This window comes from Setaria italica, chromosome III (genome assembly GCF_000263155.2).
Source record: "Setaria italica strain Yugu1 chromosome III, Setaria_italica_v2.0, whole genome shotgun sequence".
Lineage (NCBI taxonomy): Eukaryota > Viridiplantae > Streptophyta > Magnoliopsida > Poales > Poaceae > Setaria > Setaria italica.
Window position 1 is genome coordinate 42,231,210 of NC_028452.1, and position 20,438 is coordinate 42,251,647.

At 44.5% G+C, this 20,438-nt stretch overlaps 1 protein-coding gene across 1 annotated transcript; it reads right to left on the reverse strand.

The window, feature by feature from the left end:
• Nucleotides 1–3,182: 3,182 nt before the first annotated feature.
• Nucleotides 3,183–8,736, reverse strand: LOC101786042 (probable LRR receptor-like serine/threonine-protein kinase At1g05700). The gene is made up of 12 exons (XM_004963986.3): nucleotides 8,239–8,736; nucleotides 7,943–8,136; nucleotides 6,465–6,955; nucleotides 6,141–6,279; nucleotides 5,937–6,008; nucleotides 5,699–5,770; nucleotides 5,536–5,616; nucleotides 5,234–5,403; nucleotides 4,926–5,158; nucleotides 4,722–4,848; nucleotides 4,249–4,317; nucleotides 3,183–4,036 (listed from the first exon to the last, which is right to left on the reverse strand). The coding sequence occupies exons 1-12, from the start codon at nucleotides 8,734–8,736 to the stop codon at nucleotides 3,351–3,353; spliced, it is 2,832 nt and encodes a 943-aa protein (XP_004964043.1). The 3' UTR covers nucleotides 3,183–3,350.
• Nucleotides 8,737–20,438: the final 11,702 nt, after the last annotated feature.

Sequence of the window (20,438 nt, forward strand, 5' to 3'; positions counted from 1 at the left end):
ATGGTGGGTAAATAATCCCAACTCCACGAGGAGGTTTGAAAAGGAGGTTTTTGGAGCACCTCTTGAGGTACTCCATAAAAAACGTGGATCTACCCCCTGCTCCACCTTTTTCCTGGAGCCGGAGTTGCTGGAGCTAGACGCGTTTGGCTGCAAAATTTTTAGAGTTGGTGGAGTGAAGCAATTTTTCCTGAAGTGGAGTGCTCCCAAACAACCCCTTAATTGAAGCCCAATAGCCACAACAACTTCAGCCCATTAAAATTGCTGGTCCAGAGTTGCGAGTTATTTCAACCTCCGTATAGCCTTTTATAGCATCTCAAGAGTGTCCAAAAAATAGAGTCAAAAAAATTGACTGTTTGGACTTGCCAAAAATTATTGCGAGAAAAAAAGTCCTCTTCTCCAACACTTGCCAATAATCAGTTCTAAAAAAAAAATCAAATTCCTACCACATGATCTATTTCTGGGGTCAGTTGGTGACTTTTTCGCATCAACATTTAACAAAAGCCGCTGCTCCATCTCCTAGACCCAAGGACAGCATGCTGAAGGATGTAACACCCTAATTTTCATCTCATAATCGCTCAAACAACTTTCTGAATTTTTCTAGATTTTAATTAAGGCTTTATTAAGTTATTAGGTTTTAATTGGAAATCCTTCGAGCTAATTAAACTCAAACATCATATTAAGTAATTTAGTTCAAATAAGTGTGAGTATACATGGTGCATTCTAGTATTTATTGACTGCAAAAGTTTTTAATATGCGTTTATGCGTCTTTTAGATTTTTCAGAGAATTTATTCTCTTGATCCTATAGCTAAATCCAATTTTTGGATGGTTCTAAAAATCTTTCTAGGAGCTCCAAGTATTTTATTTGGGTTCCTCATGTCCCAAATCATCCCTAGGAATTTTCCTAAATTTTTCGAGTTTTTGACTATTTTGCATGATTTAACTGCGATTTGAGAATTTTCTAGAATTGTTTTCGAATCTGAAATTAATTCCCAAAATTAGAAAAAGGGGAAAAATAAAATCGATCTCCAGACCGGCCTGTAAATACTTTCCAGTGATCTCCTTCACATCCTTTTTTTCATGCCGCAAACCCCACCTCATTTCGACAACCCTAACTCACACAGTTCGATGCTAACATCTTCATCTGTTAAACTCCGCGCGAGCAAATCCGGTGAAACTGTGAGTCCTAGGTCGAAGGTGAGCACACCATCGCTGTTCTCGTCGTCCTCGTTCTGTTTTACCGTTCAAGCATGAGTTTGGACTCCATTCCTGACGAGCCCCTTCTTCTCTCTGCTCCGATCAGCCGCCTCTTTGGCCATGGCCGAGCTCTGCCACTCCTTCCCCGAGCGCCTGCTCGCCCGGCCTGCGCCCGATTTGAGCCGTGCCACCGCCCAGCCGCCGCCGCCACTCGCCCGACTGCGCAGCCGTCACCCTGACCCTCACCCTGCCAGCATGCGCCGTTGGCCGTACCTTCTGCCGCACCCGCCTCTGCAGTCGCGCGCCGTGCCATGGCTGCCACCCTAAGCCGCCGCTCCCCACCTCGGTGCGCCTTGCGCGGCATCCCACACCGCCAGCCGCCCGCACCCCCTTGCCTGGCTACCGCCGTCGGCAACCCTAGCTCGGCCCACATGGATGGACTGGGTGGGATGTGTCTTGAGGAAGAATATGAAGCCATTTTTTTGGTTAAGCCCCACAGAAAGTTCTAATCTTGCGATCCAGTCCAACCTTTAAGTTCTTCTGTGTATATGATATCAGTTTTCACAAATATGCCCCTAGAAGTTTAGTTTCCTCACAGTTAAGCCCTTATATCTTGTTTAGGCCATATTTTTTTTGCGTTTTAGCTCCATTTTGAGTGATTCTTTCGCTCACGTGTTCATCTTAACACGTAGATTAGTTTCGTACCACTTTTTAGTACGATTAGTGATGTTTGGTGTACTATTTCTTATTTTATTGTATTTCTTTCTTTGCATGTGCTTGTGTGATGCGTATAGTGTTGTCCATACATCTGTGGGCCCACCAAAAGGTTTGGACAATTCTAGATACAGGGTTATACACCGAGACGTGTCAGACATGGAGACTACGGTGCAGGATGGCGTGGTCTACATGGAGGATAAGAACTAGTCGAGGATTAGAAAACTACTCGTAGCAATTAGAGTAGGACTCTCTAGTCAAATCCGATGAGTATTATTGTAAACAACCGACCTGTAACCTTGCCCCCCGGCAATATAAGGTGAGGTAGGGATCCCGTCCAAACAAGTTCAGTTAATACAACACAACCAACACACATAGGACATAGGGTATTATGTGACATAAGCGGCACGAACCTGTCTAAATCGTGTGTTCGAGTTCACCTTTCCTGATCTCGACGAGCCCTACGCATAAAACACTACCTCAGGTACCGCCCTCGGTAGGTTGCTGAGTCTAAACATCGATAGCTAGCGTGCCAGGTAGGGGATCTCGCTGAGAATCCACTGGCAAACTCGATGGCTCAAGTCATCATCAAGCCCATCGTCGCTTTCGAATTGGGCACGACATTCATCTTTGGCTCCTGGGTTAGCGTCGCAGACGGTGCTGGAAACTTCCACCCCCATATCGCGCCGGCCCCAGAAGAGAAGCAGTACGACATCAACCTTCGTCGCCAAGCTTTGGAGTATTTTGTCAAAAAATTCAACGAAATTTTTGACCTATTTCGAGGCTCAGGGGACGAGTCCGAGTACAACTCGACTCGACTTATCCCACTAGTCGGCTTGGTTCCAATGAGCTGACGCCCAAGCCATCGTGCAGATCGGTCTACAATACAAGTCGATTCCCGTTCGGACTTCAAAACACGGGTGCTGCATACCAAGCTACCCTGTTCAGATCACAATCCAACTCGGATTTGATCAAGGACCTTGATTGCTACTCGGATCCGGACGAGGAAACTCCTTTATCAGGTCCACAACAGGGCCTGGTGATCACATCTACTCTACAAGGCAGATTCGTCTACTGGCCCAACATGAAGCCACCTGCTCTCACCAAGGACAAGGAGTCGCGCCTTGTCGCCTACCTTGACATCCTCCCATACCAGGAGGGTATCCCTTTGTCGCCTATCTACGAAGAAGACGACTCCACAGATGTCATCACATCAAGTTCGGGTAGTTTCTCTTCAGAGTGGGAACTCCTCACTATCATTGCCGCAGAAATTGCATCTTCAGTTTCTACCATAAGCATACAACATTCATAGATGGAGGGTTGTGCAGCTAGTTACTTGATTTAACAGCTCAAATAACATGATGAAATACAATTTTCTGATGCATCTTTGACTTACTCCATGAATTCTAGACCATTAAACATACAAATTGAACGATCGGTCTCATCGTGGTGCAGGACCTAATTGAGTTGATGATGCATTGCCCAACTGTTCCAGGTCAAGCGCAGTTTCCTGTCTTGCATCACTTTCTTGGGCATCACTCTGCAAATCAACACTCGCTGCACTGAGATTGACTGTGCTACTCGGCGCCGAGCTGTAATATCCCATTGCGTGCAGCACATCCAGCTCCATGCACTCCTTGAGCTCCATCACAACGTCAGTCATTGTTGGCCGTTCACGTGATGGCCGCTCTTTGCATTGCAGTGCCAATTCTGCAACTTTCCAGACAGAGTTGACATCATACTCTCCTCCCATCCTCGGGTCAACAATGCTCTCGATGTTACCCATGGAGAGCTTCTGGCGCACCCAAAGTGCAATGTGGATGCTCTCGGTGCCAGTAACAGGGACTGCCGGTGGCTGACCTGTGATGAGCTCCAGTAGCACGACTCCGAAGCTGTACACATCACTCTTCTCACTGAGCCGGGATGTGTTATAGTACTCAGGGTCCAGGTACCCCAGGGTACCTGCTGGTTGTGTTGTGACGTGGGTCTTAAAATCGTCGGCAAACACCTTACTAAGCCCAAAATCAGATATCTTCGCCTCAAGTTCAGCAGATAGCAGAATATTCGTTGTCTTCACGTCCCTGTGGATCAGTGGCGGTTGACATGCCTTATGTAGATACTCCAATCCTGCATTGGTGTTCATGAAACGGTAGTTAGGTTGCAATTGGTTAAGCGTTGGGTGGGTTGGAAGAACCTAGCTTAACTTGTTGAGGCATTTCCATATCTAATCGGGACAATCAGCTGGTTATCAGTGAATACATTTAAGTTCTATATACCATGATACAACATGTATCTCTTACTACTATTTTACTATTTCAGGTGTGTACAGGCTTACAAACCATGGGCAGAGTCGAGAGCAATCTTGAGACGTTGATGCCAAGTGAGGGGTGCTGCAGCAGAGGCTTCGCCTGCGATTGATGGTCATAACAAATTGGTTACAGCAAGGTTTGTGCAAAAGCATGATAACAATAGCTTGTGGTTCGTTGGTGAAAATGTGAAATAGAGCAGTAGGGTGCAAGTTACTCAGTTCTCATTCTCATGAAAAAAAAAACTCAAAAGTGTGCCTTGGCCGAAGAACTAGGCCTTCTAATTAATTACGCCATGACAGTAGCAATAGATAAATAAAGTTGATACATTCCAATAGGATGTGTTTGAAACCATAACCAATCCCCATAAGATTGTTTTAGCATATGTTCTGAAAGGCTGGAAGTGTGTTTGATAAAGCTGAAATAGAAACCTAAAAACGAGCTAAAGAGTACGTTGGAATAACTCGCACCTAAAAGCGATATTTTCCTTTCTAGTGGTACCATACCTCTTAGACGGTCCTCTAGGTTTCCACCATGCATATATTCATAAACAAGGGCTAGATGTTTCTTGTCCTTGCAGTATCCAATCAAGGAAACAAGGTTTCTGTGATGAACTCTAGTCAAGTGTTGAGCCTGAAATATGTAATTAGGATAATTCTTTCAGTTATCATGTGTGCACTCAGAAGATAAATTCAAAATGAGTGGCCTACCTCAGCTGAAAACTCTTTATCCCCTTGAGATGTTTTTGAACACATCTTGACAGCAACTGGACTTCCATTCTCCAAATATCCTAGAAAGACAGCACCAAATCCTCCTCGCCCTATTTCTTCTTTGAAGTTAGCTGTCATGAGCTTCAACTCTTTGTAGGTGAACTGTCTGTTTTCAAATACATTCGATCTTTCTCGAGGGCTAGGAAGCCTTGAGTTGTTTGCTGTCCTTGTAACTAGAACCAAGTCACATCTTATATTAGCAACCTTCAGTGAATGCAGAATTTATGGTTTCACTTATGAAATGTTACCTTGTTTATTCTTCATTCTACGAAGGATAAGAAATGCCGCCAAAAATAGTAGAGTAGCTACTGCTACTGGGACAACTATTGCAATAATGATAAGTATTCTTTTACCAATCTTGTTCTCTGGTTCGCAGGTAGAAGCACCATTATCACACAGATTTGCGTTGTTACCGGTCCTAGCATTGGAGAAACACTACATGAGTATCTAGGAAAGAATGTCGTGACTGCACTTGTTTGGTTCTAGTAGTACGAGTTAATTCATTTTTTAAGCATCTAGGAAGAACTATGTAATTCTTCAAAATGCAAACCTTAATACAAGAGATCCATTTTGACGTTTTTGTAGTAGAACTGCAGGAATTGGTCCGTTGAGTTTGTTGCTTGACAAATCACTGCAGAAACCCAGTTTGATATGATTGAATTTTTGAAAAAGTGATTTCTGTTCAGGAATATATATATAGATTAAATACTTACAGGAATGTGAGTGATGGGATTTGCGCAAGAAAATCAGGTACTGGACCAGATAGACTGTTATTGGACAAGTCCCTGCGATTGTAATTCTTGTAAGAATACTAAGGTAGACATTAGAACATATAAGTAAAACTTGAACATTATGCTAATTCAAGTTGTAGTAACCATGATCAACTAATAACTAAATTGTTAAATTCATCATGCGGCAAGCACTAAATTTTTTATGATGAAGTTGCCTTACAGGTATTGCAGGGATTTTAGATCTCTGAAAGAAGCATCGATTGCACCGCTCAACCCACTAGATGACAAGTTCCTGCATATAGTTGGTCAATGGCAAGGCACAAAAAGTTTCTATTAATCATTGGTTTTCAGTTATCTAGCACCCATGTAAGTCTATAATCGTGCTTTTTTTTTGTGGTAGAATGCCTTTAGGTGCCGTACTTACAGAGCTACGATCCATGCAGGGCCAGATGAAGTATAACTGCAGTTCAATCCATTCCAAGCAAATGCTTTTGGTGAACAAGGATCACCCATCCAATTTTTCTTCAATGCATAATTTTTGCGAATCTCCATCATGGCCTTGGCTGTTAAATATGTTAACAAAATGATAAAATAATTAAACAGGTCAGCGCTAGAAGTTATATATGCACCCTATTTGCTTGCAACCAAAGTGTGCCTAACCCTATGATCCTATGAACACAACATATTGCTGATGGATGGAAGTCGACTGAAAGTGTTTCAAGCAAAACTAAAGTGCTAAAACATATACCATCTGCATCATTTGTCGCACGCTCAGTCATTGGCAGCACCGAATATATCTCGAATGCATTCAGGAGTGGTGGAAGAGTCGCATCTGGTGTGGCAACAAGCGAGACAGTGTGCTGGCTTGATCCCTGCACCATCCTTTTCACAAGCTCGGCAGAAAGGTACCTCGGGCTGTAGCCCTGGCTGCCATTCCATGTAGTGTTATCAACAAGGATATCAAACCGCCTCAGTGCATTGCTTGGCAACCTCTGCACCTCCGCAAAGTAAAGCAACAGGAGGTATGATGTCTTGTCATTGTTTATGGAGGAATCTGAGCTCCATGTGAAGTCGATCCGGGTTCCGTTCACTGGAGTGGCAGCGCTCCACAGTATCTTCGATGGCGTATGGAAGCTGCTGATGTTGGAGACATCGACGGCTGTTGTGGATGTTATGTTGGTCCATGCGTCAATATCTCCGTAAGACTGCCAGAGCCGATCGTATGGATCAAATGGGTACCTGTTGTTTGCAGAATACAAAAAAATATTGGAATCTTAGACAGTGCTAGGAGGTGGCAAATGTAAAACATTAGGGATCCGAATGTAGAATTGTAGTTTTGTTTTACATTGGAAGAGGAATTAGCTTTCAGTCAGCACTTTTTGAATCTTTGGTGAGTTTCTTTTTTTTTTTCAGAAAGATTTGCTGTTTAGAATTTATTTATCAGAATCATGCAATAATTTAGGGCCCCTTTGGAATGTATTAAAAATGGAAAAATGTTGCAGAATTCCCATCCAAGTGAAAAGAAACCACGACCTAGCACCTTCTTTGAATGAAGTTGATGACTTAGAGGAATTCTGTAGAAAACTTTCATATCATACACTATTTGGAGGAGAAAGGTGATGATGCTAGTCTAAGCTTATCTTGAAATTTCTCCTGACTTTTCAAAAGCAACATTTCTCTTTTTCGGTCCTGTCTGTTTCTACCTACCTAATCCATGTAGTACCATTTAAAATTTATGTGTTTTTCATATATCAAACACAACCTTTTGACTACTCTACGTGCTTTCAATAATTCAATCCTTATGGGAATCCAAGGGGCATGATAGACTGATAGTCTTTGCCCTTTTCCTATCCATATGTTTTCTATTTCTCGTGATCCATAAGGAGCCCCATGGTCAATGGGCAGCTATCAGTTAGGTTCCATTTCGCAGGCCCCTTCACAAGTGATTGCCGATTGCACTTAAATACTTAACCTATTTCATAGTGCAAGGGAAGGAAATGTAGTTTGAAACTAGTTTATACCGCCTTCTGTATCGTTGTATACACATTTCTTCCCTACATTCTAAACAGGGCAAATCGATGGTATATTAAGCGAACAAAAAGATGCTCCATATATGGGCTGAAAATCAGCGCAGGGCGGCATGATCATTTCTGATGCTCAAATTTAACTAGCTAGCTAGTGACAACCGGCCCAAAAAAAAAAAGAAACAAAGAAAAACATACTCACCTGAACACTCGGTATGTACTGGCCGGCCGCCAGAAGTGGTATCGGTTGAAGCTGTATGTCGCCGCCGGGCGGCGGAAGTTGAGCAGCGCCAGCGACTGGTTCACGGTGGCGTCCGGGTACATTTCGTCTTGGAGCGGCCTCAGATCAAGCCCGGAGATGAACGGTGTGCCCAGGCCTCGGTTCACCAGGCACACCTTAGTTGGTTGCATGCACCAATAAATTCAGCACCGAAAAGCTTCAAGTAACCGAGTTGTTCGGAAAAACACAAACACAATCTATACCTATACTACTCCTACCTGGAAGAAGTCCGCCGGCGACACCACCACCGCCTCGTAGATGTACATGGCGCCGGGGGCGGTGACGTTGACGGTGACCCAGCGGTTGACGCCGAGGTGGAGGTCGAAGGCGGGGAGCCGGTTCAGCGCGTCGTAGTTGCCGTAGTAGAAGGTGGCCCTGACGAGGTACCTGCCGCCGGCGGTCACTGGCCGGAGCGTGTAGCAGCTGCGCTCGCCGTCGCTGCCGGGGAAGTAGCGGGCGGTGAGGTAGCGGTCGGCCAGGCCCTTGATGTTGTACGGCGGGTTGACGCCGGCGTTGAGCCCCGCGTCGGTGAACCCGGCGTCGGAGATGTAGCGGAGGCCCCGCGTGGACTGGTCCGCGTACGCCGCGCCCTCTGGGATGCCGCAGTCGATGCTGATGAAGCCCAGGGTGTCGACCTGTCCATGGGCGCGGGCAGCGAGCTCCGACGAGACGGCGACGAAGCACAGGAGGTAGAGAATCATCGGCGCCGCCGCCATGGATGCATATGCATGAGCTGGCTTTCACCTGATCGTTTTGGTTTGTGATCATGAGGTTGCCAATGCATGGGAACTAATACTAGATGGAGTAGCGTCTGATCGATCGGGCTAGCTCGGGCAGTTAGCCAAGGTAAGCGTGTCGTCGTGTCGTGTGTACGGGTTGTTAGGTCAACGTCGTGATTGGGACAGAGTAGTGATTGGCATGGCGGTGGAATTTCTTATGGCAAGTCAACGAGCAGGGGAATGAGTGAGAACATGCATGATGATGAGTCCGCGAGCTTAGCGTGCATTCGTTCAACAACTGAGGTCGGTATTATCCGTGCAATTAACAAACGGGTCGAGCGAATACGAATCACTCGGATGTTCTTTTTAACCAAAATTTTAAAGTCGTTTGAGTTTCGATAAATACATTTGCCCCATGATAGCATCGCAATCAGCTAGCATAGCGATTATATTACTTGTTCACGAAACTGAGGAAAATTACCACTACCGGAAAACTGAACATTAATCATAACCCTCAGTACCGATTGGTTTTTAACCCGGTACTAATATGGGCATTAGTACTAGGTCTAACGGCTAGTTCTCTAGGAGTCTCCCGTGACCCAGGACCGGTTGGGGGCTCCAACCGGTAAAAAGGTTACCCATTAGTACCTGGTGGAGCCTCACCCGGCACTAAAAGGCTCTTTCCGGCTGTCTCCGACTCCTCATCTCTCTCCTTTGTCTCCCCACGCTACACCTTATCCTTATCTCCCTACTCTCCTCTCCCCACCGGTCACGCACTACCTCTCACCTACCGGCCACACACTATCGCTCATACCTCTCTCCTTCCTCTCCTCTCACTGCGGCCGCCTCTCGGGTCCGTGCCAGAGCCGCGCGCCGCCGGCCTCCGAGCTGGAGGGCCGCGTGTCGCCGGCCTCCGATTCGTCGCTAGCCGCATGCTGCCGCTCTCCACGCCCCCTACCGCCACTACAAGAAACCATTTAATCAGTGACGAAAAAAATTTATCACATATCACTGAAAAACCGTCATAAAGTAGTGTCTGTGACGATTTCAGATAACATCATGTATTGAGCATCACATATTAAATCGATCGACGTTTTCTTCGAAATCATCATAGATCAGCACAATCTATGATGTTTTCTAACTGTCACAAACCACCCTTAGTCCCGTGCAGCCCAGCCCAGGCCCAATGTTTGTAACGAAAATAAACGCACAGATGGTTCCCACGTGGCAGCCAACAAGGCTAGTGAAGTGGATAATGATGATGACGTGGATGATGATGTGGCTGGTGACGTGGACGGTGACATGGCTGGTGACGTCATTGATGACATGGCCAGGGACAATGATGTGGACAATGACATGGTTAATGCTGACGTGGCATTCACGGTCCAGGACCATTTTAGAACTGGGTCACTTAGTTGGGCCATTTTTTCAGCCCACTGTATCATATCAAAACCCACTAAACAAGCCTATTAAAAATTGAGCCCACCAAATTCAATCTAATTTCTCTCATATATCACAATGATCATTACAGCCCAGAATACATATCAAATTATATTAAACCATCAACTAAAATAACAGATACAATCTCAAGTTTGCATTCAAATCAGCAAACATCATCTCAGGTATATTCTTAGTCTACACAGAATCTCAGCAGGGACCTTGAACTGGCGGGGGTTGGCAACCACGGTCATGAGGCGCTCAAGCTCAGGGATAGCTCACCAGCCCTGCACAAAAATATAATCGTAAAGCTGAACTGAATTAAGAGTAACAACCTACTGACACAATCAGCTAACATCACACATGGATAAATTGATCGTACATCAAAACCTGAGCAAACTAGTAATGTTGCAAAATGCCAAGACTTATGCAATGGTTAATGTGTTAGACAGATGGTATTCTTCAAGAAAAACATTTTCCAATCACTTGACTACATTTTCTCAAATAGCATTCAGAGAATCTTAACTAACAATAGATGCTGAGCTGATGACTACTACTACTAGTGAACAATCAGTAGATAAAATAAATCTACTGCTGCCAAGCTTGCCCAGGGGAAAATCAAATTGATCCATTAGAGCCACAGTTTCTTAGATTAACTGCACCGATCACCTCATAGAACAAAAAAATAAAATAAAACTAATACTATTTATAATTTGTCAATTTATCTTTCAAATTCAAAATTAAGTGCATTTTTTTTGCCAAACTAGACCTGAAAACAAAACATATTGAACAGTTTCATGGTCATGTTTCTCCATTGAATAGAAGTGAATGCGAACAAACATTGTTCACAACTAACTGAAGATTATAGAACTACAGTGTGAAGAACTTTCAGTACCTCCCATGAAAGCACTGTTGCCACATGTATACGTCACTATAAAGTTAGCAATGGTTTTAATCAACTTGTTAAGTTGAAAAAAAACTTTAGCAAAAGTAGTAGCAGTATGAAATTTCAGGTTACAAGTATGAAATTACAACTGTTGGTCAAGGGTAGCAGACGAGCAGCAACAATCTGTTGGCTTACTCCACAACACCCAAAAGCAGCAGGAAAAAGTAAGAGAAGAATCTGGTGGCTCACCGGCGAGATTGCCTATCCTCACCTGTGGCCATTAGAGATGGATGTTGCCTCTCCCCTGGAGCCATAGCAGCATGTGCAGCTGCCGTATAGCTCGAGCATAACGGATGCAAACAGTATGAGTTCAACATTAATTGAGCATTGAAGCATATACAATACTACATTATACAGTAAGTTTAGATTCAAAATTGACCCCCTTAGCACCCCAAGTATTAAAAATTGAGTTCACAGTTTCTAATTTGGTGCTTCAACAACAATATAGGAACACCTAAGAGTATGTTAATTTTGGATAGAATTATTATCGCAACACATCATGAACAATTGCATAGTGCAAACAGATGTAATCTCTCTAGTCAATTTCAATAAATAGCATATAGAAGAATATGAGCAGTCAATTTCACTAAAAGTTCTCTAATCAAAGGATTTCGTAGCTAAACCAGAGGGTTAATCCAGTGGCAGTATAGATATATGGAAATGTTGCATCAGGAGTCAATAAATGAAACGACTGCCGACCTGCAGAACAGCAAACAACAATAGAAAATGTCATAATTCAAAACTGCAGCTGAGAGTAAAACAACAGGCATGGAGGTGTGTTGCTGCCGGCCATGGAACAGGCATCGAGGCGTAGAGGTGGTGCCAACTCGAGTGGAGGCGGCGAGCGGCGACGCAGAAGGGGCCGTCAGGTGTCAGCCACCACCGCGCCGCGAGCAAGAACCCCAGCTCCGGCCTCGCCGCCGCCTTGATGCCGCCTCGGCCTCCACCTTCTCCATGGCGTCCTCTGGCCTCGACCGCATCCCGTCGCTTCGGGTGGGCCCCTCTCCGAGCCTCCACTCGCCGCGTAGGGGTGGGGAGTGGAACGCTGTGCACACCCTCCACCATGGATCCACGGATCCGGCCTCCATAGAGGGGGAACGGTGGAGGGAGAGAGAAGGGGATGTTTCATGGCGGAGTGGAGGAGGGCGAGGACCCGCGCCCAACCCCGCCTTCATGGTGGAAGGTATCTGGTGGCCGCTGGCGGGAGATCTGGGCGGGGAAGGCGAGGAGGAGGATGGGGGAGGCGAGAAGGGTGTCACGGTGTGGGAGGAAGGGAGGGAGCAAGCAGATGGAGGCCAGGTGCGTGAAAGGAGAAGGGGGCTGCGGCTGGAGGTGGAGGCTGGGTGCGTGAGAGGAGAGCTAAGGTTTGTAGGGTGGGCAACTGATTTTATACCACATGAGTGCAATCAGAACCATCGGATCGGCGATAGACAGCTAGAAATAGTTGGGCCATTTGGGCCAAAATGGGCTTGGTTCATTCCTTCTCTGCTTAATGTTTTTCTTTTTCTTTTTTCATTTTATTGCACCATTGTGAAGTAATATAAAAAATTATTATCTAATATGCACTAGTATATTTTTTATATACAATAGACTACATATAAGTTGCTTTGTAGAAGTTTCAATAAATTTCTAACTCATTTACTATTTTCAACAGTTTAAATGATTTTCTACGTGCATATTAAAAGTAATTCCAAGTTGAACTATGCGTATCTCCGGTAAGATTTGAAAAGTTATAAAAAAATATATTTAGGCTCATATGTTTCATTATAGCCCATGTCTTGGAGATAGATGAAAAATTCAATTGTCTTCTAGGGACAATTCAAACTTCTATCTCCAAATTACCACATAATAATTACAATAATATCTAAATTTGGTCAGAAAATTCTACAAATTGACATGACAACATATATTGGGTCTAAGCTTGTTATAAAAGTTTTACAAGATTTTATTAAAGCTGTACTATATATTATTTACAAATAGATACATCTCTCACATAGTTTCTACTAACTCAAGTCAAACTTTGAGATTTAAGTAGCACTTTACATGTTCGAACTCGTATGCACCTCAAATTGGACACAAGCTTACCTTTACCCTGTTGTTGACATTTGTGGATTTACATTGCCGGTTGTTGTGCAAAAAAGTTATTTTTCTATTTTTTAACTAACTATTAATACACCCTTATGAAGTAACTTGCAAAATAATTATTTTATATACCCCTAATTACATTTTTACATGTAATAGACAACATAGATGTTGTCATGTAGGAGTTTCAAGAATTTTTTAACAAATTTATTATTTTCTATCATTTAAATGAATTTCTACGTGCTTATCGAAAGTAATTCCAAGTTGAACTATGTGTACCTCTAATAAGATTCAAAAAATGCACAAAAAATATATTTAGGCTTATATGTTATATGTTCAATTCTAGCCCATATATTAAAAATAGATGATATGTTCAAATTTTTCTTGGGATAATTCAAACTTCTACTTGCAACCTTATTATAAAATAATGGTAATAATACCCTAAACTTCTCCGAAAATTCTGAAAATTACCATAGAATCAATTTATTGACATATAATCTTGACATAAAAGTTTCATAAGATTTTACAAAAATTGGAGTGTACATTGTTCATAAAATGAATAGATCTCTCACATTGTTTCATACAACTTAAGTCAAACTTTGAACCTTCGTACAACTCAAGTCTTGTATTGCTCATACACACCTCAAACTTGGACACAACCTCACCTTTACCCTCATATTAACATTTTTGGATTTACATTATCACTTGTTGTGCAGAAAAGTTATTTTTCTATTTTTTTTAAATAACTAACTAATAGATCAAATAATTATCTTACATACCCAAATACAAACAAATGCCATATCTTGATTTAGAAAACTTTAGAAAAAAAATCAAATTTGGAGTTCTTATGAGAAATACCATTTACATGTTTTAATTTGGGATTAAAAAGAGAAATGTAAACTGTTCATTTGTTCTTTCTCCCAATCCAGCTGCTCAAAATATGACTACATATAATTTTTCTCATTACCACATAACCAAAACGAGGCAACAGCTCAGTGGTGCGAGTCAACCTTGGTTAACCGGAGACTCAGGTTTGAATCCTGCGTGGGGCACTTGTGCTTTTTTTTTTTTTGCATTTTAGCTCACTACCCAGGTTGGCTGCTCCGCTGCGGCCCGCTTGGCCTGAGCCTGGTTGCTGCGTAGCTGGGCTGCCTGGTGCGCTGGCCTGCTCACCTGCCGCAGCTGGACACGTGTGCAGCCGCCCCCCCCCCCCGGGGTTGCTTTCCATCCTGCTGCTGCAGCGCCCCACCTGGGCCGCCTAACGGATGTTGATGTGGCAACAACAGCTAGGATTGATGAGGTGGGCTGATGACTGGACTTTAGCTATGTTAGCAATGAACATGAGCACTTCTACAAAATAGAAAAATATCAGGAACATTTAGAATATCACGTGTAGCTCCATGATGAACACGCGAGCCTCTTCTACCCGAGATCCAGGTTCGAACCCATTCTTTGACACTTCTTTTCCCTATTTTCCCCCCTATTTTTCGGTTTCAAATATTATATTTCCTTTTCTATTTTCATTTTTCCCAGGTTTTTTCTTTCAAAAATTCTATTTGCCCCCGGTGTGCCATGATAATTCTAAATTTATTAATCACAACGAATTTATTAAAATGTCATAGGTTTTGGACCGCTTCGTGATGAATTTATTGTAACGTCACAGGTTTTGAGTCGCTTCATGATGAAATTGATAAAATGTCACTGTATTACGAGCCTCATATCCACTCTAACAGATTCGTGACAGGAAATTGAAAATCATCACAGATTGTGTACAGTTAGCAAATTAAATAGTTTCTTGTAGTGCGTGCTCCCCTGGCCTTCGAGCCGCCGCCACTTCCCTCGTCGGGGACCAGGTTGGGGTGCTCGGAGGCCTGGAGGCACGGCGTTTGGAGGCTTGGAGGCACGGCAGTGGTCAGGAGGTGCGGCGGCCGGGCATGGTGCGGCGGTGGAACGGCATGTCACATGGCAGAAAAGGAAAATAAGAAAAGAAAGAAAAGAATAGAAAAGAAAATGAGAAAAGAAAAGGAAAAGAAAAAGGCTTCGGCCACGCGTGACGTGGCAGGCAATTTACCAACTGGTACTAAGGCTCCCCTTTAGTACCAGTTATTTCACCCGATACTAAAGGACCCCCCTTTAGTACCGATATAGCAATACCGGTTGCACAACCAATACTAAAGGGAGATTTGAAACCGGTATTGAAGGCGCATTCCCAGCAGTGTACGTTGGACAACGTGGAGCCCAAAATAGTTTAAATCACTTGTTTATGGTTCAGCTTAGATTGTCTGGTTGTAAAACTGCTGTATGAGCATGGATTTGCATTACCGCCGGAGGTAGTTGTTTGTTACTACAATAGATTTGCGTTGTGGTCATTGTCTCATTGAGGTTGTCGGTTGGTTACAATTAATTTGGAATTTTGCATTGTGGACATGGTGTTTCTTCCCACTTGGCTCCTGCAGGTATTCATAGAGCAAGAGAGACGGTGACAGTAAATGATTTGAGCTGAGATACAATCCTGAAGAATAAAAAGGCTGATGATGCATTTGATTGCCTCTTAGCCTATTTTGAGCCTGACGGTATAAATAATATAAGCCAACTAGGGAATTCTTTGCTTGTACTGCAAAAAGCGGTCTTCACTTCCATAGGGATAGGGTGAAGCAGAGAGAGAGAGGGCGCCAAATGTGTGGGGGCTGCCCCTATAATCATTCGTATCATTGCCTGAATCAATAGATGATACGGGCATTTCACACAAGAAATATCACATCCATACTTTGTACAACTTTTATTGATAACTTACATAAGGTTGAAAAAGAGAAAGCCCACTACTAAAGATATGAGAGTGGCCGTAACCTCAACCTTAATTATACAGCGGAGTCCTACGTAACAGTCCCAAGCCAACAGGCGGCTTGGCTCGTGTGGTAGATCCTCATGATCCTCACCCTCTTTAGTGGCGATTTCTTCCTCTGGAGAAAGAAAGGAAGGGGAAGTAAGAGTGAGCACCATACAATGGGTACTCCACCATACAATGGGTACTCAGCAAATCCTACAGTTGCTGTATTATTTCACATAGAATTTCAAGGAATAGCTGCTAGTTTGTCTGGAACCTAGTTTCATGGATGGTGTATATGGTTGTAACATTTGAAAAGAATGTAATATAGATATTTATAAGTTGTTAGTCCTGGAGGGGAATCTACCTCCCTACCTATCCCCAAGTTTTAAGAGCATCATGATCCGTCAAGGATTACCTGAGTTGGCTTTCTCCTTATCTCTAGACACATCTCAGAACAAGCCTGAATCTCACTCTTTTAATAAAATAGGTTATGACTAATCAATGGGAGCTTTAACTATGTGAGCTCCTGACCAAGAGCCTCGGCTATTCGAATAGTTTTATAACTCTGCGCAGAGGTGTACACTTTACCCGCACATTCGATCAGCCCATACCTTGATCATAGGCGGTACTGACCTATGAGACCTGTACCTACCTGTGTCTATTCCTAGACAACATTCCCCAACTCGGTCCACAGATACGGTTGGGGTCTAAACATGGGCCACACTATGTCCACTCATGGACTCAATCCCGGGAACAGATGCATCATAACTTGACATGCAATGTCAATAGGTCCTACGAACCTCAACTCATGACCCATGCCAAGCAGACCTGGAACTTTGCGAAGGTCCTGCTCCAGTCTATTTATTACCCACCGTGGCCCCTTGGGATGGTTTATTAGGTTCAGTTGGTGGGGTGTGAATCAAGGCCTCACATGTTTAGGCACTCCTGATGGCTATACCTTTTTGGCACGTGCGGCTGTACTATTCACTAGAAAGACTTTCCCATGACCGGTCCTCATATGACCAGAGTAAGCCTTTTAGAATAGGATCCTCTGTCGAGGCTACCCTCTTACTCACGGGTCCAACCTTAATTTGTTGCTCGACTCACATTATTTGTTTTTATGCCGTTTTCCAAAGTATTCGCACTCTTCCTTAGGATTTTGGGAATCATGATATGACCTAGGTTATATGGGGTTTTTGATATCAAGGAGGGATCAAAATTATTAGGATGAACTAAGCAAGGAAATAAATGAAATATGCAAAGCTTATAATGTAAACAAGTTATTATCTTGGTTCATTTTACTAGTGAGACTTGGGATAAAAAATGATAATGATTTGTGGGACTTGCCTTTCTCGAAGTCCGGGTCATTCAAAGCTTCTTCTTCGTAGTCCGAGTCATCGAACTCGTTTCCGATCTCGTTGCTTTCTACATTATCGTAGTTATATGTAAGAAAAAAATTAATCAAGCAACAATCAAAGCAATACCTCAAACATCGGTTAAAAGAGAAGACATGGGGTTTAGGAGGCTTGGGTAATTTCCTAGAATTTTTTGGGATTTTTATAGAGCTCCTTAGAAGGGTTTCCTATTTTTGGGTCACATAAAATATATAACTTTCCCTATTAATGAAAAGAGGAGGATCTAATTCTTGGGATTATGGGTGTGAGACTTGGATAAATGAGGTATGGCTATGTTTGGAATGGATTCTAATATTTTGGTGAATTTTTGGTGATTTTTGGGAATTTCTAGCAATGGTTTGCGAAGTTTAGTGTGCACTAGCTGGGGTGGCCATAGCAAAACTAGAGGGAGAGAGAGGAGAGGCTGACAGGTGGGCTAGGGTGGTGATGCGGCAAGGGGTCCGTGTGGTGGCACTATTTTGTGAGCCATGGGCTCGGGGTTGTGGACCGGGTGCAGGGAGGGGAGGAGAGGGGCGGCACCGCCCGGGCTGTGTCACAGGACCGTCGTGCGGGCAGGGGAGCTTGGGAGTTGCTCGTACCGGCTGGCTCTGGTCACAGGGATCAGCAAGGGGTGGTCTGGGCGATAGAGGAGGGCAGGGCGGAACTATGGTGGGGTGTTTGTGAGGGTAAGGCATACACGACAAGAGAACCAGGCGGGGTTTTGTTCGGCCGGAGTGATGCCGGCGGCTTGCCAGTGTTTTGGTAGCACAACGGTTGGGCAGCAAGAGGGCTAGAGGGGGCGAAGAGGGCAGATAGCAGTGTGGATAGCATGATGGCCCTACCTGGGCTGATTCTGCGGGCAGCAAGGTAGCCGGAGTTGGTCGGCGGTGGGCAGCGGTGAGGTTTGGCGGTGGCGGAGGGGCTAGCGAAGAGCAGCTGGCGGGGAGCGGTGCTTCAACGCGGGGAGGAGTGGCTATCGGTGCGCGGAACTCCTCGACTTCGATCCAGCCTAGCTCTATGGGATAGAGCATGGCGGTAGGGGGAGGAGGCGCGACGGGGTCCCACTTTCCAACGACGGCTAGTGAGGTGGAGACAGGAGGGACGAAGAGGCAAGGGGGGGTGTGGGGAGGCTTTTATAGGCAGCCGGGGCTACCGGCGGGGCTCAAGGAGGCTCAGCCAAGCTTATCTTGCCGGGGACAGGTGGCACTAGCGTGGCAGCGGCTGGCGACGCATGGAGCTGGCGTCAGCGCGGATGAGGATGGGAGGGATGCCCCGGGGAAGATGAGGGGCGCAATAAATGTGCCTGGTGTAGGAGGGTACAACGCGCTCGCCAGGGAGGTGAATCTGGTGAGGGTGAGGGAGATCAAGGTGAGGTGGCCACACGACCGTGAGAGAGCATGGCGTGATGGCACAAAACTGGATGAGGGGCTAGGGGAGTTGGGTGAGGACGGGAGGTGGTAGGGGAGATGTGCCTAGGTGAGGTGGTTCCCGCACACTTGATTTGGGGGCATCACCGGCCCGGGGTGGGTAGATCGGGTAGGCATGCCATCAGCGGTATGCGTCGATGTGCACACGGGTGGTTTTGGGAGTGGCTGTTTTGGGTGCAGGGGTGGCATTCTAATAGCGCCAGGGTGTGGGCATATGGCAGGTGACGGCAGTGCATGAGCTACGGGGCAGAGGGGGTAGCAGGAGCGGTGGCTGTGCAAGTGCGGCGGGTGGTAGTGTCGTGCATGGGCAAAAGGAGGGGAAATGGGGATGGATGGGGAGGAAGACGATGACGTCATGCAAATGTCACCGAGCTGACGGGCTGGGCCGAATGAGGGAGCGGATGAGCGAGCCGGCCTGGCTAGGCCGTCGCAGGTTTGAGAAAGAGAGGGAGGGGTGGAGACAGGTTCAGCTGGAGGAGAGAGCGGGCCCATTTCAAGGTTGCCGGCCCAGCTAGAGGTTTAAAGGGTTGTTATTTATTTGAGATGGAGCTTAGGTTTCAAATTTGAAATGGATTTCAAATTTGAGTTGGGGTTGGTTTGATAATAATACTAGGACGGAATAATCTTGAGATAGACTAGGTAGTTAGCTCAATCAAATGCATATGTGATTATGGAAAACTATTTGTGATGTAATAATTCAAATGTAGGGCTCTAGGGCTTAAATTGCTATATACATTTTAGAAAAAAATTTTGGGGTCCATATTTTAAATGCATAGAAAAAATTGGGATGTTTCAAAATGGGCCTATGTAATAACAGAATTAGAAGCTTCCTATAAAAATAGAGTGTTTAGGATGTTTTTGAGGGTGGTGGCACAGAATTAGAAACTTCCTATAAAAATACCTCAAATTAATTCAAGTATTTTACATAAAGGACCCAACACCCTAATTTTCAATCACAACATAATTACTTAAAAGTCACATAAAAATGAGTGCAACTTTTTCAGCATAAGCTAACTGTGAAAGGACAGAAAAAACAAAGCACTCGCAAAAAGACATGGAAGGATTGGATGGATCTTGAAGCAGCAGAGGTGACATCCAGGCATAATATATTAGTATCTAGGATATTCAGATAGCAGCTTTGATGTTAAATCGAATCAAGTGATGAGTAGCAAGTCAAGTGGATCAATGAGCCTTGTAATAGGTAGTTTGGTGTTTGTTTGTTTGTTGGATCTCCTTTACCTTGTACATTTTCTTTCGGTGGCTGAACTTTAAGGTTGTACTGATGTTCTAAATGATAGATTGCACTGCATTTATTCTATCACAAAGTTGCATCCCCTTGGCCTTCATCACCACTTGCCTAAGTTGGAAAGTGGCCTTCATGGAAGCCAAACCCTCGTTTTGCAAGCTCTTCATTCCCACCTCCCATGATCTGAAGCTGTGCCCAGCTAAGCAATAGTATCCACCTCGAAGGTCATCACACATGGCAGATCATGGACAAGGCCATCCAATGCCTCCGGTTCTACCGCCCAGTTCCCACAAGCATTCCACCTGGCATGGAGTTTGTAGGGTGTTCCTATGGCCATGCT

Coding starts and splice junctions, on each gene's coding strand:
- LOC101786042 (XM_004963986.3), bottom strand. CDS start 8,736: ATGGCGGCGGCGCCGATGATTCTCTACCTCCTGTGCTTCGTCGCCGTC. Junction 6,956..7,942: donor AGTACATACCGAGTGTTCAG/GTGAGTATGTTT, acceptor TGCAAACAACAG/GTACCCATTTGATCCATACG. Junction 6,009..6,140: donor CCTGCATGGATCGTAGCTCT/GTAAGTACGGCA, acceptor AACTATATGCAG/GAACTTGTCATCTAGTGGGT.